Source organism: Bos indicus, chromosome 16, assembly GCF_029378745.1.
Source record: "Bos indicus isolate NIAB-ARS_2022 breed Sahiwal x Tharparkar chromosome 16, NIAB-ARS_B.indTharparkar_mat_pri_1.0, whole genome shotgun sequence".
Taxonomy (NCBI): Eukaryota; Metazoa; Chordata; class Mammalia; order Artiodactyla; family Bovidae; genus Bos; species Bos indicus.
This window is the reverse complement of record NC_091775.1, coordinates 40,299,029-40,325,752: the sequence shown is the minus strand read 5'-3', so window position 1 is coordinate 40,325,752 and position 26,724 is coordinate 40,299,029. Positions and strand designations below refer to the sequence as shown.

Below are 26,724 nucleotides of genomic sequence, written 5' to 3'. Positions count from 1 at the left end.
TGTCTTATTCCTGATCCTACAGAAAATACTTTCAGTTTTTCACCATTGAGAATAATGTTTGTGGTGAATTTGTCATATATGGCCTTTATTATGTTGAAGTAGTTTCCTTTTATGCCCATTTTCTGGAGAGTTTTTATCATAAATGGCTGCTGAATTTTGTTGAAAGCTTTCTCTGCATCTATTGAAATGATCATATGTTTTTTAGCTTTCAGTGTTTTATTATGGTGTATCGTATTGATTGATTTGCATAAATTAAAGAATCCTTGCATCCCTGGGATAAATCCCATTTTATTATGGTGTATGATCCCTTTTACTGTGTTGTTGGATTCTGGTTGCAAGTATTTTGTTAAGGATTTCTTCTTCTATGTTCATCCGGATATTTGCCTGTAGTTTTCTTTTTTTGTGTGATATCTTTGTCTGGTTTTGGTATCAGGGTGATGGTGGCCTCATAGAACGATGAGTTTGGGAGTGTTCTTCCCACTGCAATTTTTTGAAAGTTTATGTAGTATCCTTATTTTTTGTAACAGCTCTTATTTTAAAATCTGTTTGTCTGATAAGAGTATTATTACTCCTAGTTTCTTCTGATTTCCTTTTGCATGGAGTATCTTTTTCCATCCTCTCACTTTCAGTATATATGTGTCCTTAGGTCTAAAGTGGGTATCTTGTAGGCAGCATGTACTCAGGTCCTGTTTCTGTATCCATTCAGCCAGTCTGTGTCTTTTGGTTAGGGTACTTAATCCATTTACATTTAAGGTAGTTATCAATATGTATGTTCCTATTGCCATTTTCTTAACTGTTTTGAGTTTGTTTTGTGGGTCTTTTTCTCCTTTTACGTTTCCTGCCTAGAGAAGTTCCTCTAGTATTTGTTGTAAGGCTGCCTCTTAGCTCTTGCTTGTCTGTAAAGCTTTTGAATTCTCCAGCAAACTGAATGAGATCCTTGGTGGGTAGGGTAATCTTGGTTGTAGGTTTTTCCCTTTCATCACTTTAAATGTATATCCTCTGACCTGCAGAATTTCTGCTGAAAATTTAGATGATAGCCTTATGGTGATTACTTTGTATGTTATTTTTTGCTTTTCCCTTGCTTTTAATATTTTTATATTTAGTATTTATTAGTTTGTTTAATATGTATCTTAGGGTGTTTCTCCTAGGGTTTATCTTGTATAGAACTCTCTGCACCTCCTGTACTTGGGTGGCTATTTCCTTTCCCATGTTAGGGAAGTTTTTGAATATATCTCTTAAAATATTTCTTACATCCTTTCTCTTTTTCTTCTGGGTACCCTATAATTCAAATGGTGGTGCACCTAATAATGTCCCAGAGGTGTCTGAGACTGTTCTCAATTCTTCTCACTCTTTACTTCACTGATAGGCAGTTATTTCCACCAGTCTATCTTCCAGGTCACTGATCCATTCTTCTGCCTCAGTTATTCTGCTACTGATTCCTTCTAGAATATATTTAATTTCAGTAATTGTGTTTTTCATTGCTGTTTATTTATCCTTTATTTCTTCTAGGTCTGTGTGTTAAAAGTACTAAATGTTTCTTGCATTTTGTCCATTTTAAAGATTTTAGAACTTCTTTACTATCATTACTCTAAATTATTTTTCTGATAGGTTACATATTTACTTTTCATTTATTTTCATTTACTTGTTCCTTCATCTGTAACAATTTTCTGTCATTTTTTTTTTTTTTTTGATGGGTGGGACTGTGTTCTTACCCTCCTAGGTGTTTGGCCTGAGGTTTCCAGCAGTGGTGTTTGCAGGCAGTTGGATGGAGGCAGGTCTTGGTGTTGAGATGTGGGCCTCTGGGATACTTCACTCCAATTAATATTCCCTGGTGCCTGACACTGTTTGTTAGTCCAGCAGTTCAGACTGAGCACTCCTGCCACAGGACCTCAGGCTTGAGCCCTGGTCCGCTGTTGTCATGTTTCCAACTCTAAGATTCAACATACTTTTCTATGATATACATAAATCTAGACATGCTTTATATGTGACATATAAATCTAGATAAAATCTTAGATATAATTCTAAGACTCAACACACATTTTTAAAGCTCAAATGGAAGTTTTTTTCTACACCTGGGCAAGCCTATTTATAAACTGCAGATGAATTACTCTCTTTGCAAAGACGTTAATTCTAACATAAGATTTAACAAACTCATTTGAACGTATATGCATCAAAATCTTAAAATTCAAGTAAAAATGCAGAATAGCAATATGAATTTGAAATATGTATTTGTAATTTTCAGACTTCAGACTATAATATTATGATATGTTTCATACATCTCCTATCAAAGTTCTGACACACAGGACTGTAAGGTCATGTGTATCTGTGGTCCCTGCTTTCTTTACAGCAGACATCTAATGTATTCCTTATTTAAGCCTAGTAATAGTAGATGTTTAAGAATAAACAGAAATGACATAAAACAACTTTTTCAAAGACCATAAACATTTTAGTCTCTGTTCCTAGCATTTTCTCCATTTGGGGGAGGGGGTAAGCTAACCTAATTGATTTTAAGAATCTCACTTATGTTCAAAAATAAGCTCAAAAACATATCCATTAAGAAGTCAAAACATGCCTTCTATGAGATAACACCCATAGAAACCCGCCAGGCTCCATGGACACTGGAGCCTGGCAGGCTATAGTTAACAGTGATATAGGTGTTATGAGTCCCTGGACAGTTAACACTCATAGAAGCCCGCCAGGCTCCATGGACCGAGGAGCCTAGCAGGCTCCAATGCATAGGGTCACAAAGAGTTGGACATGACTGAGCAACTAATACAACATGAGTTAACACACTCAGTTATTTCTTAAAGAATAAGACAGCTGGCTTCCTGGGTGGCACAGTGGTAAAGAATCCACCTGCCAATGCAGGAGATGCAAGAGACTAGGGTTTGATCCCTGGGTCAGGAAGATCCTCTGGAGTAGGAAATGTTAACACACTCCAGTATTCTTGCCTGGAAAATTCCATGGACAGAGGAGCCTGGCTGCCTACAGTCCATGGGATCTCCAACAGTCAGACACAACTAAGCATGCACACGCACAAATATTAATTGATTTGATTAATACCAGGTAGGATTTGTACTCTTTATTTAATTATTTAATGTCTACAATTGACTTTCAGTGTCTGTGGATGCAAAATCTGCAGGTGAGGAGGGCAAACTGTATTCATTGCATTATGCCATTTTACATAAAGGACTTGAATGTCTGTGGATTGTGGTATCTGCATAGCCTCTGGCAATCAATCCACCAGAGCACTAAGGGACAACTGTATTAGCTTAAATATCTGACCATTTTCAAAAGAGTTAAGAATTTCAAGGTAAAACAGGAATCCAATGAGGCAAAAAGAATAGCCTCAGGGAAAGAGACATTGCCTGGAAAATAGGTTTCCTCTATGAAATGCTCTTACATTTGCATTTTATAACCATATTCATCATATTCTGAATGCTGACTTAATGCCTGGATGCTTGAAGCTTCTGTTTAAATTAGCAGCACCTCCAGTACCTCCATAACCAGACAGAAAAGTAAACTGTGTTGGGAATTGCTAAGTGTTGCCCAAGGTCAATGAGTATCAGTTTATATCACCTATGAACTAACTTTTTCCAGACTGATTATGAAGACTTTTGGAAAGGCAAAACCTTGAAGAAGTAGGCTGGACAAATAAAGAAATCTACCTCCAGCTTTCAGGTAAATTCTGACCAATTCACAAATTTCATCTCAAGAGAAAACGGGGCCCATCCAGAAGTCTAACACTCCTCTGAGAAGTGTTTTTTATCCTTCAGGAAGACTTCTGGTCATGCTAGAAATGAAATTCGTTTGCTGTGAAATAAATCACCATAAAAAAATTTCCAGACACATTTGTCTTCTTAGTAAGGCCTCTAAACAGCCCTCTATTGCAGATGACAAGCTTGAAGGGTAATGCCTAAATACTGCTGTGCCCAGAAGATAAAAGGCACAATGAGAGTCTTCATGGGTAATGAACTCATGCTCAAGTAATAAATCAGTATCATTAGAGTCAGCATTGACTCTTCTGCTTTTTATACAGAAAATGTGAGTGCCTCTTTATGATGAACTGCTCAGTGAAGGTATAGCAGTATCTATAAAACACACAGATGTTAGTGTCACCTCAAGTCATGTTGAACAGTGGTGTAAACATGGTGTCTTCATTTTATGACGTTTAGAACCTATCAGGACAGGTGGATATTACATTACCACAAATAAACTCAATATGTTGAAAGCTATCTCTCCACCAATCAATCTAACCAGCTATTGTCATCTGTATCCATATCATCTGCCTTTCCTATTCTTAAAATTGGGAACAATCTAATTCTCTTCTATCTTGGATTTTTCTCATATATTTACACTGTCTTTATCCTGTTTCACCTAAATTTATTCTATTTCTATTCTTATCTACCAATTTTATCTCTCTTCTGGTCAGTTCTCATTAACACAAAAACAAGCTATTAATACTGCTCATCTTTCAAAAACATTCTCTGATTTTAAATGACTAGTGCCCCATTTTTCTCTTTCCCTCTACAATGAACCTTGCAAAAGCTGTCTGTATTCTGTCTCCACATCCAAGTTGCTTTGGAACCTTCTACACTTTCTATTTCTGCTTTATTGACTATGCCAAAGCCTTTGACTGTGTGGATCACAATAAACTGTGGAAAATTCTGAAGGAGATGGGGATACCAAACCATCTGACCTGCCTCTGAGAAACCTGTATGCAGGTCAGGAAGCAACAGTTAGAACTGGACATGGAACAACAGACTGGTTCCAAATAGGAAAAGGAGTACGTCAAGGCTGTATATTGTTGCCTTGCTTATTTAACTTCTATGCAGAGTACATCATGAGAAATGCTGGACTGGAGGGAGCACAAGCTGGAATCAAGATTACCAGGAGAAATATCAATAACCTCAGATATGCAGATGACACCACCCTTATGGCAGAAAGTGAAGAGGAACTAAAGAGTCTCTTTATGAAAGTGCAAGTGGAGAGTGAAAAATTTGGCTTAAAGCTCAACACTCAGAAAACTAAGATCATGGCATCCAGTCTCATCAGTTCATGGGAAATAGATGGGGAAACAGTGGCTGACTTTATTTTTCTGGGACCCAAAATCACTGCAGATGGTGATTGCAGCCATGAAATTAAAAGACGCTTACTCCTTGGAAGGAAAGTTATGAAAAACCTAGATAGCATATTAAAAAGCAGAGACACTACTTTGCCAACAAAGGTCCGTCTAGTCAAGGCTATGGTTTTTCCAGTAGTCGTGTATGGATGTGAGAGTTGGACTGTGAAGAAAACTGAGCACTGAAGAATTGATGCTTTTGAACTGTGTTGTTGGAGAAAACTCTTGAGAAAGTTTTGGATCTGCAAGGAGATCCAACCAGTCCATTCTGAAGGAGATCAGTCCTGGGTGTTCTTTGGAAGGAATGATGCTAAAGCTGAATCTCCAATACTTTGGCCACCTCATGCGAAGAGTTGACTCATTGGAAAAGACTCTGATGCTGGGAGGGATTGGGGACAGGAGGAGAAGGGGACGACAGAGGATGAGATGGCTGGATGGCATCGCTGACTCGATGGACATGAGTTTGAGTGAACTCCGGGAGTTGGAGATGGACAGGGAGTGGAGAAACAGCTCCAGAAGGAATGAAGAAGCTGAGCCAAAGCAGAAACAACACCCAGTTGTAGATGTGTCTGGTGGTGAAAGTAAAGTCTGATGCACTGAAGAACAATATTGCATAGGAACCTGAAATGTTAGATCCATGAATCAAGGCACATTGAAAGTGGTCAAACAGGAATGAAATGGCAAGAGTGAACATCAACATTTTAGGAATCAGTGAACTAATAAAATGGACAGGAAGGGGTGAATTTAATTCAGGAGACCATTATATCAGAGAAAGGTAGGCTCACATCACATTCTGCTACTCACCAGCTATTATAACCATGAGCGAGTTCCATAGCTTCTTGAAGCTTCATCTTTCAGTCACTCAGTCAGGTCCAACTCTTTGTGACCCCAGGGACTGCAGCACACCAGGCTTTCCTGTCCTTCATTATCACCCAGAGCTTGGTCAAACTCATGTTCACCCAGTCAGTGATGACATCCAACCATCTGACTCTCTGTCATCCCCTTCTCCTTCTGCTTTCAATCTTTCCCAGCATCAGGATCTTTTCTAATGCTCTTCACATCAGTGGCCAAAGTACTGGAGTTTCAGCATCAGTCCTTCCAATAAATATTCAGGGTTGATTTACTTTATAATTGACTGGTTTGATCTCCTTGTAGCCCAGTGGACTCTCAAGAGTCTTCTCCAACGCCACAGTTCAAAAACATCAATTCTTCAGCGCTCAGCATTCTTTATGGTCCAACTCTCACATTCATACATGACTACTGGAAAAAGCATAGCTTAGACTAGATGGACCTTTGTCAGCAAAGTAATGTCTCTGCTTTTTAATATGCTGTCTAGGTTAGTCATAGCTTTACTTCCAAAGTAAAGCATATTTTAATTCTGTGGCTGCAGTCACCATCTGCAGTGATTTTGCAGCCCAAGGAAATAAAGTATGTCACTGTTTCCATTGTTCCCCATCTATTTGCCATGAAGTGATGGGACCAGATGCCATGTCTTTGTTTTTTTAATTTTGAGGTTTAAGCCAGCTTTTTTACTCTCCTTTTTCACCTTCATCAAGAGGCTCTTTAATTTCTCTTCACTTTCTGCCAAAGGGTGGTGTCATCTGCATATCAGAGGTTATTGATATTTCTCCTGGCAATCTTGATTCCAGCTTGTGCTTCATCTAGCCCAGCAATTCTCATGATTTACTCTGCATAAAAGTTAAGTAAGCTGTGTGAAAATATACAGCCTTGACGTACTCCTTTCCCAATTTTGAACCAGTTGTTATTCCATGTCTGCCTCTGTTACTTTTTGACCCGCATACAAGGTTTCTCAGGAGGCAGGTAAGATGGTCTGGCATTTCCATCTCTTTAAGAATTTTCATAGTTTGTTGTGATCCACACAGTCAAAGGCTTTAGCATAGTCAATAAAGAAGCAGATATTTTTCTGGAATTCTCATTTTTTTTCTGATTCAACAGATATTGGCAATTTGATCTCTGGTTCCTCTGCCTTTTCTAAATCCAGTTTGTACATCTGGAAGTTCTTGGTTCACATACTGTTAAGTCTAACTTGGAGGATTTTGAGCATTACTGAAAGGTAGCTGCTACCATCTGTGAATGACACCAGGATTTGTGGCCTCCAAAGGAGAGGAATTTGATCCAGGGCCAGTGACAAGACTTGATCACTAAGAGCTTTTTGTGTAATAAAGTTTTATGGAAGTATAAAAGAGATACAGAAAGCTTCTGACATAGACATCAGAAGGGGACAGAAAGAATGACTCCTTGCCAGTTTTTAGAAAGGAGTTATATACCTATTAGAATGCTGCTAATTAAGAGAAAGTAAATGCCTCAAAACTGAGAAATTTGCACCAGGCGCCTCATCCACAACATGCATTTTGAGATAACATTAGCACAAGGTAAGTCATCCCAGGCCATAAAAACCTGACATGAATCTTGAAGAAAAGCAGATTTCCAAACAAATACATAGTTCAGCATAGCTTAAAAAAGACATTTCCATGAGAAAAATGCATTGGTTAGCACAAGGTTTGAGATAAAGTTCAGGTGGATCAGGTGTCACCATGCAACACAGGATAAGAAGAGAAAATAATAAAAACATCTGCCACTTGCAGTTTTATTTCCTTCTGCAGTTTGGGGGCCTCTGACCTCCCTACCAAGGCTATTAACACTCTCATTACCTGCTAGCATGTGAAATGAGTGCAACTGGCAGTAGTGTGAACATTCTTTGGCATTGCCTTTCTTTGGGATTCCAGTGAAAACTGACTTTTTCCAGTCCTGTGCCCACTGCTGAGTTTTCAAAATTTGCTGGCATTTAGTGCAGCACTTTCACAACATCATCTTTTAGGATCTGAAATAGCTCAGCTGGACTGCATCACCTCCACTAGCTTTATTCATAGTGATGCTTCCTAAGTGATGCCCACTTGACTTCCCATTCCAGGATGTCTGGCTTTAGGTAAGTGATCACACCATCATGGTTATCTAGGTCATGAAGATCTTTTTTGTGTATTTCTTCTGTGTATTCTTGCCACCTCTTCTTAATATCTTTTGCTTCTCTTAGGTCTACCATTTCTGTCCTTTATTGAGGCCATCTTTGCATGAAATGTTCCCTTGGTATCTCTGATTTTCTGAAGAGATCTCTAGTCTTTCCCATTCTGTTGTTTTCCTCTATTTTTTTTGCCTTGATCACTGAGGAAGGCTTTCTTATCTCTCCTTGCTATTCTTTGGAACTCTGAATTCAGATGGGTATGTCTTTCCGCTTCTCCTTTGCCTTTTGCTTCTCTTCTTTTCTCAGCTATTTGTACGCCCTCCTCAGTTAACCATTTTGCCTTTTTGTATTTCTATTTCTTGGGGATCATTTTGATCACCGCCTCCTGTACAATATTACAAACCTCCATCCATAGTTCTTCAGGCACTATGTCTATCAGATCTAAGCCCTTGAATCTTTGTGTCACCTCTACTGTATAGTCATAAGGGATTTGACTTAGGTCATACCTGAATGGTCTAATGGTTTTCCCTACTTCATTTTAAGCCTGAATTTTGCAATAATGAGTTCATGATCTGAGCCACAATTAGCTCCCAATCTTGTTTTTGCTAACCATATAGAGCTTCTCCATCTTCGGTTGCAAATAATATAATCAATCTGATTTCGGTACTGACCATCTGGTGATGTTGGTGTGTAGAGTTGTCTCTTGTGTTGCTGGAAGAAGGTGTTTGCTATGACCATTGTGTTCTCTTGGCAAAATTGTGTCTGCCCTGCTACATTTTGTACTCCAAGGCCAAACTTGCCTGTTACTCCAGATATCTCTTGACTTCTTACTTTTGCATTCCAATCCCCAATGATGAAAAGGATATCTTTTTTGGTGTTAGTTCTAGAAGGTCTTGTAGGTCTTCACAGAACCATTCAACTTCAGTTCTTTGGCATAAGTGGTTTAGGCATAGACTTGGATTACTTTGACACTGAATGGTTTGCCTTGGAAACGAACTGTGATAATTCTGTTATTTTTGGGACTGCACCCAAGTACTGCATTTTGGAGTCTTTTGTTGACTGTGAGGGCTACTCCATTTCTTCTAAGGGATTCTTTCCCACAGTCGTAGATATAATTGTCTCCTGAATTAAATTCACCCCTTCCTGTCCATTTTATTAGTTCACTGATTCCTAAAATGTCGATGTTCACTCTTGCCATCTTGTTCCTGTTTGACCACTTTGAATTTGCCTTGATTCATGGACCTAACATTTCAGGTTTCTATGCAATATTGTTCTTCAGTGCATCAGACTTTACTTTCAGCACCAGACACATCCACAACTGGGTTTTGTTTCTGCTTTGGCTCAGCTTCTTCCTTCCTTCTGGAGCCATTTCTCCTCTCTTCTTTAGTGCATAGTGGACAACTACCAACCTGGGGTGTTGATCTTTCAGTGTCATTTCTCTTTGCCTTTTCATATTGCTCATGGGGTTCTCGAGGCAAGAATACTGAAGTGGATTGCCATTCCCTTCTCCAGTGGACCACGTTTTGTCAGAACTCTCCACCATGAACTGTTTGTCTTGGGTGGCCCTACACAGCGTGGCTCCTAGTTTCATTGAGTTAGACAAGGCTGTGATCCATGTGATCAGTTTGGTTAGTTTTCTGTGACTGTGGTATTTGCTTTGACTCTTTTATGATGGATGAGGATAAGAGGCTTGTACAAGCTTCCTGATGGGAGGGACTGGTTGTGGGGAAACCTGGACCTTATTCTGGTGAGCAAGGCCATTCTCAGTAAATCTTTAATTCAATTTTATGCTGATAGGTGGGGCTGTGTTCCCTTCCTGTAGTTTGGCCTGAGGCCAATCTATGGTAGGGGTAATGGTGACCTCCTTCAAAAGGCCTTGTGCCAGCATGCTCCCAGGACTGTTGTAGTCAGTGCCCCTGACCCCTCAACAGGCCACTGTCAACCCATGCGTCTGCTGGAGAGACACTCACAGGCAAGTCTGGCTCACTCTCTTGTGGTGTCACTGCTCCTTTCTCCTAGGTCCTGGTACTCACAAGGTTTTGTTTGTGTCCTCCAAGAGTTTTTGTTTCCCCAGTTCTGTGCAAGTTCTGTAATCAAATCCCACTGGCCTTCAAAGTCAAATTCCCTGGGGGTTCTCAGTTGCTTTGCTGGATCCCCAAGTTGGGAAATCTGCTGTGGGCCTAGAACTTTTTCAACAGTGCGAGAACTCCTTTGGTATAATTGTTCTGTAGTTTGTGGGTCGCCTACTCTGCAGCTCTCTGGTAGGGCTAATGGAGACCTTCTCCAGGAGGTGTGGCATAAGTCTCTAAGCTTAGTTTCTCTTACATAAAACTGAGCAATGCTACCTACCCTACAGATAATTGTGGTTATAACATATGACACATAGTGTTATTACACTACCATTTCACTTGAATTAATAATATATGTTGAGGACCAAATCACATCCCCTAAAATACAAAAGTATTCATTTCATAAAGCAGGTCCTCTATAAACTTTTTTTAGGGGGGAGGGGAACTTTTATGATCCCACAATAAGAGAAGATGCCATGGAAACAGCTTATTTTTTAAGTAGTGAAGAGTCACAAAAATAATTAGAAATATGTACTGTACATCTACCTAGTCTAGCATCCTACTAGATGGTCCAGCATGTAGAATTAACACTATTGAACACAAGCACTTTGCTGGGCTCAATAGACGCCTGATGAATGAATGTCGAACAACAAATTAATGAATTGGCTAACAAAGGCAGTGACTGAATTTTTAAGACACCTGAGTAAAACTTCTAAATTGCTGGAGGAAGTATTTCTTAGAGAAATCAATGCAAGGTAGTCACCAAGGTGAGAATCATATCAACCCATGTTACGAATCCAAGTCTGCCCCTTTTACTCTGTATCTGTGAGCAGCAGTTGGCACAATGCCTTAAACACACTAAGCCAGGTTAAGGATAATCCTCCTTCCACCCAACCCCAGACTCAACCTAGCTAAGGTCTTCTTTCACCTAAAGTTAATCTAGTAATTTGCTGGTGAATCTGAAATTATTTTAACTTTTATGACACATTACTAAAATACTCAAAATAATTCTTTCACAATTCTGTTATCAAGTCTCATTAATTCACATTCCTGTAGGCAACAGTTTGGATTACAGAATACTACTGATTGTTTTACACATTTACTATTACTATAACTGATGCACAATAAACAAAAGAACAGGGACATCCCTGGTGATCCAGCAGTTAATACTCCGCGCTTTCATTGAAGGGGTACAGGTTCCATCCCTGGTCAGGGAACTAAGATCCCACATGCTGTGCGGTGCAAACAAACAAAAAAATTATTTAACAAAGTAGTGTCCCATGAATATTTTCAAAAGGAAAACAATTGCTAGCATCTGACTAGCCATTTAGACTAAGAGTTGTCTTTACAGACAAATTTACCTTATTTACTTATCATAGCAACCTTTTGAAGTAAGGTTTATTATCATTGCATGTCATTTTAGAGTTGAGGCAATAAAGTTCAAAAAAGTTAAACAGATTGTCCAAGAATATATAACCAGGAAGTCACAGATCAGTTTCAAAACCCTGTGTTCTGTCATCTATCAGATCAAATCAGATGAGTCGCTCAGTCGTGTCCGACTCTTTGCGACCCCATGAATCGCAGCACACCAGGCCTCCCTGTCCATCACCAACTCCCAGAGTTCAGAGACTGACGTCCATCGAGTCAGTGATGCCATCCAGCCATCTCATCCTCTGTCGTCCCCTTCTCCTCCTGCCCCCAATCCCTCCCAGCATCACAGTCTTTTCCAATGAGTCGACTCTTCGCATGAGGTGGCCAAAGTACTGGAGTTTCAGCTTTAGCATCATTCCTTCCAAAGAAATCCCAGGGCTGATCTCCTTCAAAATGGACTGGTTGGATCTCCTTGCAGTCCAAGGGACTCTCAAGAGTCTTCTCCAACACCACAGTTTAAAAGCATCGATTCTTCAGCACTCAGCCTTCTTCACAGTCCAACTCTCACATCCATACATGACCACAGGAAAAACCATAGCCTTGACTAGATGGACCTTTGTTGGCAAAGTAATGTCTCTGCTTTTGAATATGCTATCTAGGTTGGTCATAACTTTCCTTCCAAGGAGTAAGCGCCTTTTAATTTCATGACTGCAATCACCATCTGCAGTGATTTTGGAGCCCCCATAAATAAAGTCTGACACTGTTTCCACTGTTCCCCCATCTATTTCCCATGAAGTGATGGGACCGAATGCCATGATCTTAATTTTCTGAACGTTGAGCTTTAAGCCAACTTTTTCACTCTCCACTTTTACTTTCATCAAGAGGCTTTTTAGTTCCTCTTCATTTTCTGCCGTAAGGGTGGGGTCATCTGCATATCTGAGGTTATTGATATTTCTCCCAGCAATCTTGATTCCAGCTTGTGCTTCATCCAGCCCAGCATTTCTCATGATGTACTCTGCATATAAGTTAAATAAACAGGGTAACAATATACAGCCTTGACGTACTCCTTTCCCTATTTGGAACCAGTCTGTTGTTCCATGTCCAGTTCTAACTGTTGCTTCCTGACCTGCATACAAATTTCTCAAGAGTCAGATTAGGTGGTCTGGTATTCCCATCTCTTTCAGAATTTCCCACAGTTGATTGTGATCCACACAGTCAAAGGCTTTGGCATAGTCAATAAAGCAGAAATGGATGTTTTTCTGGAACTCGCTTGCTTTTTCCATGATCCAGCGGATGTTGGCAATTTGATCTCTGGCTCCTCTGCCTTTTCTAAAACCAGCTTGAACATCAGGAAGTTCACGGTTCACGTATTGCTGAAGCCTGACTTGGAGAATTTTGAGCATTACTTTACTAGCATGTGAGATGAATCCAATTGTGCGATAGTTTGAGCATTCTTTGGCATTGCCTTTCTTTGGGATTGGAATGAAAACTGACCTTTTCCAGTCCTGTGGCCACTGCTGAGTTTTCCAAATTTTCTGGTATATTGAGTGCAGCACTTTCACAGCATCATCTTTCAGGATTTGGAATAGCTCCACTGGAATTCTATCACCTCCACTAGCTTTGTTCATAGTGATGCTTTCTAAGGCCCACTTGACTTCACATTCTAGGATGTCTGGCTCTAGGTCAGTGATCACAGCATCGTGATTATCTGGGTCATGAAGATCTTTTTTGTACAGTTCTTCTGTGTATTCTTGCCATCTCCTTAATATCTTCTGCTTCTGTTAGGTCCATACCATTTCTGTCCTTTATCGAGCCCATCTTTGCATGAAATGTTCCTTTGATATCTCTGATTTTCTTGAAGAGATCTCTAGTCTTTCCCATTCTTTTGTTTTCCTCTATTTCTTTGCATTGATCACTGAGGAAGGCTTTCTTATCTCTTCTTGCTATTCTTTGGAACTCTGCATTCAGATGTTTATATCTTTCCTTTTCTCCTTTGCTTTTCAATTCTCTTCTTTTCATAGCTATTTGTCAGACCTCCCCAGACAGCCATTTTGCTTTTTTGCATTTCTTTTCCATGGGGATGGTCTTGATCCCTGTCTCCTGTACAATATCACGAACCTCATTCCATAGTTCATCAGGCACTCTATCTATCAGATCTAGGCCCTTAAATCTATTTCTCACTTCCACTGTATAATCATAAGGGATTTGATTTAGGTCATACCTGAATGGTCTAGTGGTTTTCCCTACTTTCTTCAATTTCAGTCTGAATTTGGCAATAAGGAGTTCATGATCTGAGCCACAGTCAGCTCCTGGTCTTGTTTTTGCTGACTGTATAGAGCTTCTCTATCTTTGGCTGCAAAGAATATAATCAATCTGATTTCGGTGTTGACCATCTGGTGATGTCCATGTATACCATTTAATAAAGCAATTAATTGAAGAGTGATTTGATGAAGTGCAAAGAGCACTAGATGAAGAGGAAGGAGATATCACAAATACACTGTGTGGTTGCAAGTATGTTATTCAACACTGCATACATCTGACAGGCAACTTAGCCAGCATGCACGCAGATCACCTGAACAAATGTCCTCACCCCAAAATAGGACCTCACCATAACCAATCTCAAAGTATTCTGGTGAAACTAAAATCAAAGTATGTAAAAGTAATTTGAAAATTTAAGACCACTATACTGGGAAAAATATATTAAAACATTATATCATTCTGATGATTAGGAATTTGACCTTTTAAATAGTATAGTCATTCCTCTTGAAGTTTTACTAAAAATCCTCATTTAGTTAGTAAAAACATTTTTCACAAATTACTCAAAAGATAAGCTCAACCTTTGTCTAGCTACAAATTTGTGACATTACACATACACTGGGAGAATAATTCATCATGAAGCTTATTTCAATATAAAACATATATAACTCTATCCCAGCATTTTAGTAACACTTACTTTGAAAAAAGAGTTTACTTTTAAGATCATTATGCAAATAACTTATAATTAACTTATCAACAGAAACTTCCTTCTCAAGTATATATTCAAATATATCCAAATCCTGCTTAATTGAAAATAGCCTATGTCAAATAGGCTTAATTCAGTGCAAAGTAGCTACTGCCTAAAATAGACCATATCTCAGAAAACTATATAATTATGTACCCTGGTGGATAAGATTAGAATTCAGATATCTTGAATAAAGAATGATCTTCTATTATCTAAATAGGTCATCCTCTTTAGCTAAGGGCAAAACTTCAGGAAAGGTGTACATGAAGTGATGAGAACAGACTTTCAAGCTAGCCAAATCAATCCTGAAGCCTAACAGGGTGACAGATGTCACAGTCAGATTGCCCTCATCATCTCAACTCAAATATCTTTTATATGGAAATGTCCTGATTTCCATATAATGTCCTATACATAGGATTAGGATAAAGAATATTGGACTAGAATAAGGAATGGTGGAATAGAAACTCTGAAAAGACCATTCCTTCATAAAAGCAATAATACAGGCAATAGTTGTCAAAGTCAACTTTTTCAGAAGTCTCAAAATTAATCAAAAGCTTACAACAAAGTGAGGGGCATTTATTCAATAAAATCTCTGGATCTCAGGAAAAACAGAAAGATTTGTGATGTTTCAACTTTCCCTATTCCCATTCTCCTCTCCTTAGCTCTGCAGTAAACTTAAAGACCAAAATCCCACAATTATAGTGGAAAAAACTAGCATCCTGAAGCTACTGGAAGGATGAGAACAGGGTTGGAATACATCAGAAGTACCACTTTCAGAGAAGTATAATTATTTAACTTGTCTAGTAATTAAAATACTCATTTATAGGGCTTTTCTTTATTTTACCTGGCTCAGAGTTTCCTCAGTAAAAATAGCCTTTTCCCCCAGAAAGCCTGTGGAAAACAGTAAGTGGCAATTGTTTAACATAACAGCTGCCTCAGGCAGCAGTAAGAGTTGGGGCAAAAAAAAAAAAAGATGATGACCAAAAAACTTTAAAGGAAAATCTGGGGAACGAGATGGCCATTAAGGCCTTTGAATTTTGTATAATCTAGAATCTAGCAGGCCATGCCTGGGGTTACATACATTCTCAGGAAACATCTCAGAAAGCCCTAAACTCTCATCTCTAGCTAACCTTAAGGGTCTACACAAGCAGAAATTGAAAACTAAGGCACAGCTGTGAACTGCCTGCACACTGAAGGCACATTCCAAAATGTACGTCAAATTCTTCAGCAAATGCTGGGAGACTTCCTGGCTCTGAGCATTTAAAAAAATTTCTGTCCAATAATTAGTTGACCAATGAGAAAATTGAGTAGACTTTTTAATGACCACAAACAACAAAAAATACAGACTTTACAGAATTAGCTCAGGAAAATTACTAAGCAAATAGCAACAACAACCAACAACAAAAACAAACATTGGAGGAGGAGAGGAATCTGATTTTGAGTGGTGCCACATTATACTACTTAAAATATTCCATTTTCAACAAAACATTATAAGATGTATGAAGAAAGTATGCCTCATACACAGAAAAATATTCAATAGAAACTGTCTCTGAGGAAGTCCAGACATCAACCTTACTAGACAAAGATTTTAAATCAGGTATTTTAAATATTTTTTTTAAGAACTAAAGGAAGTCATATATAAATAACTAAAAAAGTAAGAGAATGATATTTCACCAAATATCAATATAGAGATTAGTTTTAAAAAATAAAGTCTGGAGGTGGAAATTAAAATAATAGGAATAAAAACATTTCCCAGAAATATTCAACAGCAGATGTGAGCAAGCAGAAAAAAGAACCTTCAGACCAGTCAGTTGAAACTGTTCCTCTCATCTGAGGATTAGATAGAAAAAAAGAAGAAAATAAAGGAGTAAATCAAGCCTGTGAACATACATTTAGTGGAAATTTCAGAAAGAAAAGAAATGAGAAGAAAGAATAGTTAAAGAAATAATGGCTGAAAATGCCCAAAATTTGATGAAAACTAAACTACACATTCAAAAAGTTCAACAAACTCCCAGCAAGATAAAAAAGCAAAGAGATTCATTCCTATAAACACCATAATCAAACATGCAAAAGACAAAGAGAAAATCTTAAAAGCAACAAGAGAGAAAAGATTCAAAGGATCTTCAATGAGATGAACAGCTGATTTCTCATCAGAAAATTATAGAGGTCAAAAGGCAGTAAGATGGCATGCTCAAAGTGGTGAAATAAAGACCGTGAACTAAGAATTCTCCTTCAAAATTAAGGAGAAATTAAGAGATTCCAAGATATACAAAAACCAAAAGAACCCCTCACTAGCAAATTTACCCTACAAGAAATACTAACTGAAGTCTTTCAGGCTGAAATGAAAAGACACCAGACAGCAATGCTGGACTACCAGTAAAGAGTCCGCATTTTTATTGCAGAGGGCACAGGTAGGATCCCTGGTCAGGGAACTAAGATCCCACAAGCCACACAGTGCAGCCTAAATAAATACATAAATAAATAGTCAATCCATTAAAAAAAAATCCACACAAAGCAATAAAGAACGTTGGTAAAAGTAACTACAGTTGACCCTCCGTATTCACTGCTTCTATACCCATGATTCACCAAACCATGGATCAAAAATATTCAAAGAAAATTCCATAAAGCTGCCAAAAGCAAAACTTGAATTTGTCACATACCAGCAACTATTTACATAGCAATCACATTGCATTAGGTATTATAAGTAATCAAGAGACGATTTAAAGTATACGGGAGGATGTGTATATTCTACAAGCAAATATCGTGCCATTTTATATGAGGGACTTGATTCACATATGTATTGGAACCAATTCCCCATAGATATCAAGGGACAAATGTACATAAATAAATGTAAAAGAAAATATAATGTATTTGTGTTTGTCTGTAACTTTTTTTCTCCTAACTGATTTAAAAGAAAACTACAAAAGCAATAATTATATCTGTGTTGATAGGCACATGATGTATAAAGATAAATTGTGTAATAATAACAACACAAAGGAGAGGGACGGAATGGAGCTCTATGAAGCAAAAATTTTGTATACTATTGGAATTAAGCTCGTGTTGACCTAAACTAGATTGTTCTAAATTAAGAGATCAATTATAATCCCATAGCAATCACTAAGAAAATAACTTTAAAATACTCAAATAAATGACACAGTAATTAAAATAATACTTTAGAAAACACATTTTTAACAAAAAAGAACAAGGCAATAATAAAGAAATATAAAAACAAAAAATATATAATATATACATAAGATAGTAAAACAACAGCCATAAATTCTATCAGTAATTACATGGAAATGGACTAACACTCCAATCAAAAGGAAGATACAGTTGAATAGGCTTTTTAACAATTGAACCAACTATATGCTATTTACAAAACATACATTTTATATTAAAAGACACAAATAGGTTGAAATTTAAGGATGGAAATACTTATACCAGGCTCCTGCTGCTGCTGCTAAGTCACTTCAGTCATGTCTGACTCTGTGTGACCCCACAGACGGCAGCCCACCAGGCTCCCCCGTCCCTGGGATTCTCCAGGCAAGAACACTGGAATGGGTTGCCATTTCCTTTTCCAATGCATGAAAGTGAAAAGTGAAAGTAAAGTCGCTAACAGGTACCAAAAGAGTTAAAGTGCCTACACTAAAATCAAACAAAATAGAATTTAAGACAAAATTGTTACTAGAGAAAACAGAGAACATTATATAATGATCAAAAGGTCAATCCATCAAAAAGATATAATGAGTACAAATACACCCAACAACAGTCTTAAAATATATAAAGCAAAATTCAACACACTTGAAGGGAGAAACACAATTTATCTGAAAATGAGAGGCTTCAAACTCTCATTTTCAATAATAGAAGAACAAGACAGAGGAACAAGAAGGAAATAATATTTGAATGGCATTATAAACCAATACACCTAGAAAACATCAAGAGAACACTCAACAGCAGGAAAAAAAATACATTCTTCTCAAATACACATGGAACATTCTTCAGGGTAGACCATATGTTAGGTCATAAAATAAGTCTGAATAAATGTAAAGGGACAAAAATGACACAAAGTATGTTCTCTAATCACAGTGGGATGAAGTTGGGAAGACAGAGAGGGTAAATAAATGTATTTGTCAACCCCAATATATTATGTCTCTATATCTCATATTCTAAACTCAAGTTGCATTGAGTCCTACAGCATCTTCTTTTCTCTTTTGATTATTTTACTACAAATATGAACACTATTGCTGTGGGCAAGAATTCACCCTCTTCCTTTGGAGCTTCAGTAATGTCCAGGACCAGCCAAAGCCTCAGGATAGCAGCACATAAAAGTGGGTCTCTGGTGGAGACCTAATAACCATGCAAACCTGAGGGTTCTCAAGTACAACAATGTTCAGGAGTTTCAGCATTGAAACTAGGACACAAAAACAAATAATAAACCCTGAGGTTAGCAAGGAATTTCTAGTAACTAAGCCAAGAAGTGTACTTAAGAGCTTTCAGGCAATGAATTTTTTCTCTTTAGCCATCACTATGCAAAAGTAGACAAGGAAGTAGAATACCATGGCACTGAATATTTTCTCTATTCCTGCAAAATTATCAATTCTCTGCAAAGTTATCTGTCAATTATCTGCAAACTTTAAAAAATCTGTTCTTAGGACTACTGTTTACAGTATATAAAAAACTGGGGTAAAGATGGGCTATCTTTAAAAGCAGGAGTTAAAATGAGCTGTAAGAAATCAGGTTCATTTGGGATAAATTCATGAATATTCATATGGCAATTTCTAAGCAGTATTTAATACAAATAAGCTTGTAAAATAAGCCAGGTCTGTAACAGAAAAAGAGGCCTCATTTAACTTTCTGGATATATATTTGTGGCAGATAGACTGGGGATATCATTTGCACTCCTCCATGAAGCTTCACTACAAACAAAGCTAGTGGAGGTGATGGAATTCCAGTTGAAGTATTTCAAATCCTGAAAGATGATGCTATGAAAGTGCTGCACTCAATATGCCAGCAAATTTGGAGAACTCAGCAGTGGCCACAGGACTGGAAAAGGTCAGTTTTCATTCCAATCCCAAAGAAAGGCAATGCCAAAAAATGCTCAAACTACCACACAACTGCACTCATCTCACATGCTAGTAAAGTAATGCTCAAAATTCTCCAAGCCAGGCTTCAGCAATACATGAACCGTGAACTTCTAGATGTTCAAGCTGGTTTTAGAAAAGGCAGAGGAACCAGAGATCAAATTTCCAACATCTGCTGGATCATGGAAAAAGCAAGCGAGTTCCAGAAAAACATCCATTTCTGCTTTATTGACTATGCCAAAGCCTTTGACTGTGTGGATCACAATAAACTGTGGGAAATTCTGAAAGAGATGGGAATACCAGACCACCTGACCTGCCTCTTCAGAAGCCTGTATGCAGGTCAGGAAGCAACAGTTAGAACTGGACATGGAACAACAGACTGGTTCCAAATAGGAAAAGGAGTACATCAAGGCTGTATATTGTCACCCTGTTTATTTAACTTATATGCAGAGTACATCATGAGAAATGCTGGGCTGGATGAAGCACAAGCTGGAATCAAGATTGCTGGGAGAAATATCAATAACCTCAGGTACGCAGATGACACCACCCTTATGGTAGAAAGTGTAGAGGAACTAAAGAGCCTCTTGATGAAAGTGAAAGAGGAGAGTGAAAAAGTTGGCTTAAAGCTCAACATTCAGAAAACGAAGATCATGGCATCTGGTCCCATCACTTCATGGCAAATAGATGGGGAAACAATGGGAACAGTGGCTGACTTTATTCTGGGGGCTCCAAAATCACTGAAGATGGTGACTGCAGCCATGAAATTAAAAGACGCCTACTCCTTGGAAGGAAAGTTATGGCCAACCTAGATAGCATATTCAAAAGCAGAGACATTACTTCATCAACAAAGGTTCATCTAGTCAAGGCTATGGTTTTTCCAGTGGTCATGTATGGATGTGAGAGTTGGCATATAAAGAAAGCTGAGTGCCAAAGAATTGATGCTTTTGAACTGTGGTGTTGGAGAAGACTCTTGAGAGTCCCTTGGACTGCAAGGAGATCCAACCAGTCCATCCTAAAGGAGATCAGTCCTGGGTGTTCATTAGAAGGACTGATGCTAAAGCTGAAACTCCAATACTTTGGCCATCTCATGAGAAGAGTTGACTCACTGGAAAAGACCCTGATGCTGGGAGGGATTGGGGGCAAGAGGAGAAGGGGACGACAGAGGATGAGATGGTTGGATGGCATCACCAACTCAATGGACATGTGTTTGGGTGGACTCTGGGAGTTGGTGATGTACCAGGAGGCCTGGCGTGCTGTGGTTCATGGGGTCGCAAAGAGTCAGACACCACTGAGCAACTGAACTGATGAAGTTTCAGCTGAAGTAAGTGTCGACTTCTCAAGGATATGACTGTGCTGCACTCTCTAGACTCCACGGATGGAAGTGCTATCTCTGTTCCATCAGATAGCCTGATCTTGTCTCTTCGGGACAAGAATGCTTATGAGACAGGTGTTTTAGTATCATTTTTATAACTAGATTCCAGCCCCAATCCATATTCTGGCTCTCCCAAGCCACTAATGCTGGATGAAGTCCCAGTGATGTTCCCCATAGCCACCTGGAACTTCCACCCGCTTTGTTTCAAGCTCCAGTCTCAGGTATATAGGTTTAGACTATATTCCCCAGTTATTTTTCTTTTAGCATCTTAAATACAAAAGAGCTAACAACATTAATAATGGCTAATGTAAAGACTCTGGGAGTTGATGATAGACAGGGAGGCCTGGCATGCTGCGATTCATGGGGTCGCAGAGTCGGACACGACTGAGAGACTGAACTGAACTGAACTGAAAAGGGATCAATGGTAAAGAATTCTACTGCAAAGTAGGAGATGTGAATTGAATCCCTGGGTCAGGAAGATCCCCTAGAGAAGGAAATGGCAACCCACTCCAGTATTCTTGCCTGAAGAATCCCATGGACAGATGAGCCTGGCAGGCTATAGTACATGGGGTTGCAAAAGAGTTGGACACAACTTAGCAACTAAATAACAACAATTTAACTGATAATGAAATCAAGTCATGAGATTTTGTATTATCTTGAAATATACCCAAACTCTTGACATTTGAAACTAATTCCCTTTCATCTAATGGGCCACACACTCACCTTGAGGATCAACTTCTTTCGCTAGCTTCAACGCATCTGAGTTTGCAAGATCAGTGTTGGCTGGGGTAACAGCCAGAATCAGACAGTTCTCCCGTGTGATGAACTGCATAATCATTTCTCTGATCTGGTACTCAATATCTGGAGGCTGATCTCCCACGGGCACTTTAGTAATTCCGGGCAGGTCAATCAGGGTTAAATTTAACACTGTGGAAAGGGAAAAAAATGTCTTACATGTACCGTCAATGCTGAAAGATATCAACAAGGCAGAATCATGTGTTATTTTCCTAGAAATGAAACAAGCTGAGCGTTATATAATGTGTATCTGAAGGGTTCCAACTCATGTGCATAGAATAAAACAGGATAGAATTCAAACTGGCCTTGCAAATTTTCTCTATTTTTATGATATGATTGTGCTAGGTCAAATGATCATTTTAACATAATTTAAGAAGCGCTGGTTTGCATACCTAATAGCTTTCTCAGAGAATTGCCATGTTTGTAACTAGGGGCCTATAATTCAAACACGGAACAATAAGAGAATATATTGTCTATCTTGTACTTCCCTTAAAATGGTGTAAAAATGCTCAGAGTAAGGTTTGTCCTTCCTTTTAAAAGCATTATGCATTATTAACAAAGTGTTAGCCACTTAGCCTGGGCTTCCCAGGTGGCTGAGTGGTAAGGAACATGCCTGCCAATGCAGGAGACATGGGTTCAAACCCTGGGTGGGGAAGATTCCCTGGAGAAGGACATGGCAACTCACTCCAGTATTCTTGTCTAAAAAATCCCATGGACAGAGGAGTCTGGTGGGCTACAGTCTATGGGGTCATAAAGGGTCAGACTCAACTTAGCGACTAAACAACAGCAACAAGTCGCTTAGCTTATTGGAAAGCAGTTAGTCATGAAGTTAGTGTGCAGCCTCTACAGCCAGACTCATGGAGCACCATTCTGGTGCTACTTACCAGGAAACTACTAAGTCAGTGACTCCAGCCCTGACCTGGCTATTGTTCTCTCTATACACAAAAGCTCCAAGTCCTCTTGCTGCTGCTGCTGCTGCTAAGTCGCTTCAGTCGTGTCCAACTACGTGCAACCCCGTAGACGGCAGCCCACCAGGCTCCCCCGTCCCTGGGATTCTCCAGGCAAGAACACTGGAGTGGGTTGCCATTTCCTTCTCCCCAAATCCTCTTGGGAAGTTGTAATTGAGCATTTCATGGTCCAATTTAAAAGCAACAGAACTGGGGAGAAGATTAGAGATGAAAATCTGTCCCACCAAAATCTTAGTCATTCTGGAGGCTGTTTATTCTGTATTACCCACCAAGAATTGGTTATCTAATTTATAAGTTTTTCTTGACAGTCTGGGGAGAAAAAATCACAGTTGATTCCTCAGGAAGAGAATAAATAAGAATATATAGGACTGAAAGAATATTCATTAAAGAAAACTCAACCATAGTACCAAGCACCTCTAAGATTTTTGCAAAAGCTGAAGATACTAAAAATATAAGTTTTCATGCATTCTTCTTTAGAATTCTAAAAGTTTAAAATATACATAAACAAAACTTTGTAAAATAATGTACTCAATTCTCTTTTACAAATTATCTCCTCCTGACTCCCATAAATAATTCTATGAGCTGTTTGGATTATATCATTTACTGAAGTACCTAAGCACAATCTTACACACCAAGATTTTTTGAGAGAAAAAAAACAATTATGTAAAGTTTAAAAATAAAATAAAATAAAATAAAAAATTCATTTTACATAAATAATGTATGTTAATTAACATACATAGTAAAAATTTTTGAGGACAAGAATTTGGAATTTTGTTATTTTACTTACCATGTGGGGAATAGACTCGTAAATTAATAGGTATGGAGGAAATGCCTTTATTCATTCCAGTTACTCGATCTGTTTCAGCTTCAATCTCATGGCGAACTTCATCAAAATCTGTAAATTTTTTTCCTTTGCAGTGTAGAAATTCAGCATATTCTATAAAAGACAAATTAATACAACCTAAAATTCAGGTACTCTTGCAGTAATTATAAGGAAACGATGCTTCTTTAATTACAAGTCAAAGTATCCAATATTGCCTCTTCAGCCATCATAATGAGAGAACATGGAGGTAACTAAAAAGCACAGTTAACACTTGAGAAATGTTAAACACAGTACAAATGCTAATGGTGCAGAATTGCTAATTTTCAGATTAGCAATTAACTATTAAAAGCAGTCTTTAAACTGCAAAGCCTATTAAATAAAGAGAATTTTGGCCCTCCAAATGATATAACAAATAACAGCAACCAATTCTCAAAGAAGTTAGAGCTGGGATATACAAAAAGCCTACTTACTAATCCTATTAGCATGTCCTTTCTGAATATCACCACTTTAACATGATGGATGCTAAACCTAGAATGTTAGGTCCATGAATCAAGTAATAGTAAAGAGGAGGTGGCAAGAGTGAACACTGACATCTTAGAAATCAGTGAACTAAAATGGATGGAAATCAGCGAATTTAATTCAGATTACCATTATATCTGGGCTTCCCTGGTGGCTCAGACAGTAAAGCGTCTGCCTGCAGTGCGGGAGACCTGGGTTCGATCCCTGGGTTGGGAAGATCCCCTGGAGAAGGAAATGGCAACCCACTCCAGTACTCTTGCCTGGAAAATTCCATGGACAGAGGAGCTTGGTGGACCATAGTCCATGGGGTCACAAAGAGTTGGACACAACTGAGTGACTTCACTTGTACTTTCACCATTATATCTACTACTGTGGGAAAGAATCTCTTAGGAGAAATGGAGCAGCCCTTATAGTCAACAAAAGAGTCTGAAATGCAGTACTTGAGTGCAGTCTCAAAAACAACAGAATGATCTTGGTTTGTTTCCAAGGCAAACCATTCAGCATCACAGTAATCCAAGTCTATGCCCCAACCGCTAATGCCAAAGAAGCTGAAGTCGATTTTATGAAGATCTCCTACAAGACCTTCTAGAACTAGCACCAAAAAAAAAAAAAAAAAATGTCCTTTTCATCACAAGGGATTGGAATGCAAAAGTAGGAAGTCAAGATATACCTGGAGTAAAAAGGCAAGTTTGGCTTTGGAATATAAAATTAAGCAGGGCAAAGGCTAATAGAATTTTGTCAAGAAAACACACTGGTCCTAGCAAACACCCTCTCCAACAACACAGGAGACAACTCTTAACATGGACATCACCAGATGGTCAATACCGAAATCAGATGGATTATGTTCTTTGCAGCCAAAGACGAAGAAGCTCTATACAGTCAGCAAAAACAAGACCTGGAGCTGACTGTGACTCCAATCATGCACTCCTTATTGCAAAGTTCAGGCTTAATTTTAAGAAAATGGTGAAAACTACTAGGCCATTCAGGTATGACCTAAATCAAATCCCTTATGATTATACAGTGGACGGGACAAATAGATTCAAGGGATTAGATCTGGTAGACAGAATGCCTGAAGAACTATGGACTAAGATTCATAACATTGTAAAGGAGGTGGTGACCAAAACCATCCCCAAGAAAAAGAAATGCAAGGAGGCAAAATGATTGTCTGAGGAGGCCTTAGAAATGGCTGAGAAGAGAAGTGAAAGACAAGAGAGAATGAGAAAGATATACCCAAATGAATGCAGAGTCCCCGAGAATAGCAAGGAGAGATAAGGAAGCCTTCCTAAGTGAACAATGTTAAAAAAGAAAAGAAAAGAAAACAATAGAATGGGAAAAACTAGAGATCTCTTCAAGAAAGTTGGGAGCTATCAAGGGAATATTTCATGTAAGGATAGGGATGATAAAGGACAGAAACAGTAAGGACCTAACAGAAGCAGAAGAGACTAAGAAGAGGTGGCAAGAAGTTCTTCTATATAGAACTATACAGAAGAATATACAAGAAGGGTCTTAATTACCTGGAAAACCATGCTGGTGTGGTCACTCACCTAGAGCCAGACATCTTGGAGTATGAAGTCAAGTGGACCTTAGGAAACATTACTACAAACAAAGCTAGTAGAGGTGATGGAATTCCAGCTGAGCTATTTCAAATCCTAAAAGATGATGCTGTGAAAGTGCTGCATTCAATATGTTAGCAAATTTGGAAAACTCAGCAGTGGCCACAGGAGTGAAAAAGGTCAGTTTTCATTCCATTCCCAAAGAAGGGCAATGCCAAAGAATGTTCAAACCACTGTACAATTGCACTCATTTCACATGCTAGCAAAGTAACGCTCAAAATCCTTCAACCTAGGCTTCAGCAGCATGTGAAGCGAAAACTTTCAGATGTACAAGCTGGATTTAGAAAAGGCAGAGGAACCAGAGATCAAATTGGCAACATTTGCTGGATCACAGAGAAAGCAAGGAAAATTTCAGAAAAACATATACTCTGCTTCATTGACTATGCTAAAGCCTTTGTGTAAATCACAACTGGAAAATTTCTTAAAGACATGGGAATACCAGATCCCCTTACCTGTGTCCTGAGAAATCTGTATGCAGGTCAAGAAGCAACAGTTAGAACTTCACGAGAAACAATTGAATGGTTCAAAATTGGGAATGGAGTACATCAAGGCTGTGTATTGTCACCCTGCTTATTTAACTTCTATGCAGAGTACATCATGTGAAATGCCGGCTAGATGACTCACAAACTGTAATCAAGATTGCTGGAAGAAATATCAACAACCTAAGACATGCAGATGATACCACTCCAATGACAGAAGAAGAGAAACTAAAGAGCCTCTTGGTAAGGGTGAAAGAAGAGAGTGAAAAAGCTGGATTAAAACTCAACATTCAAAAAATGAAGATCATGGCATCCGGTTCCATTATGTCATGGCGAATAGAAGGGAGAAAAATGGAAACAGTGACATATTTTATATTCTTGGGCTCCAAAATCACTGCAGATGGTGGGGCATGAAATTAAAAGATGCCTGCTCTTTGGAAGAAAAGCTATGACAAACCTAGAGATTAGGATATTAAAAAGCAGAGACATCATTTTTCCAACAAAGATTCTTATAGTCCAAGCTATGCTTTT

General features: G+C 38.5%; 1 protein-coding gene across 8 annotated transcripts in view; it reads right to left on the bottom strand.

The window, feature by feature from the left end:
• Positions 1–26,724, bottom strand: part of DNM3 (dynamin 3) — a 646,555-nt gene that overhangs the window by 429,054 nt on the left and 190,777 nt on the right. For all 8 annotated transcript variants that reach the window (XM_070768173.1, XM_019976685.2, XM_070768169.1 and 5 more), the window contains 2 exons: positions 23,547–23,696; positions 21,720–21,923 (listed from right to left, as the gene is read on the bottom strand). In XM_070768173.1, the coding sequence (XP_070624274.1) occupies positions 21,720–21,923; positions 23,547–23,696 (354 nt within the window). The remainder of the gene's footprint in view (positions 1–21,719; positions 21,924–23,546; positions 23,697–26,724) is intronic.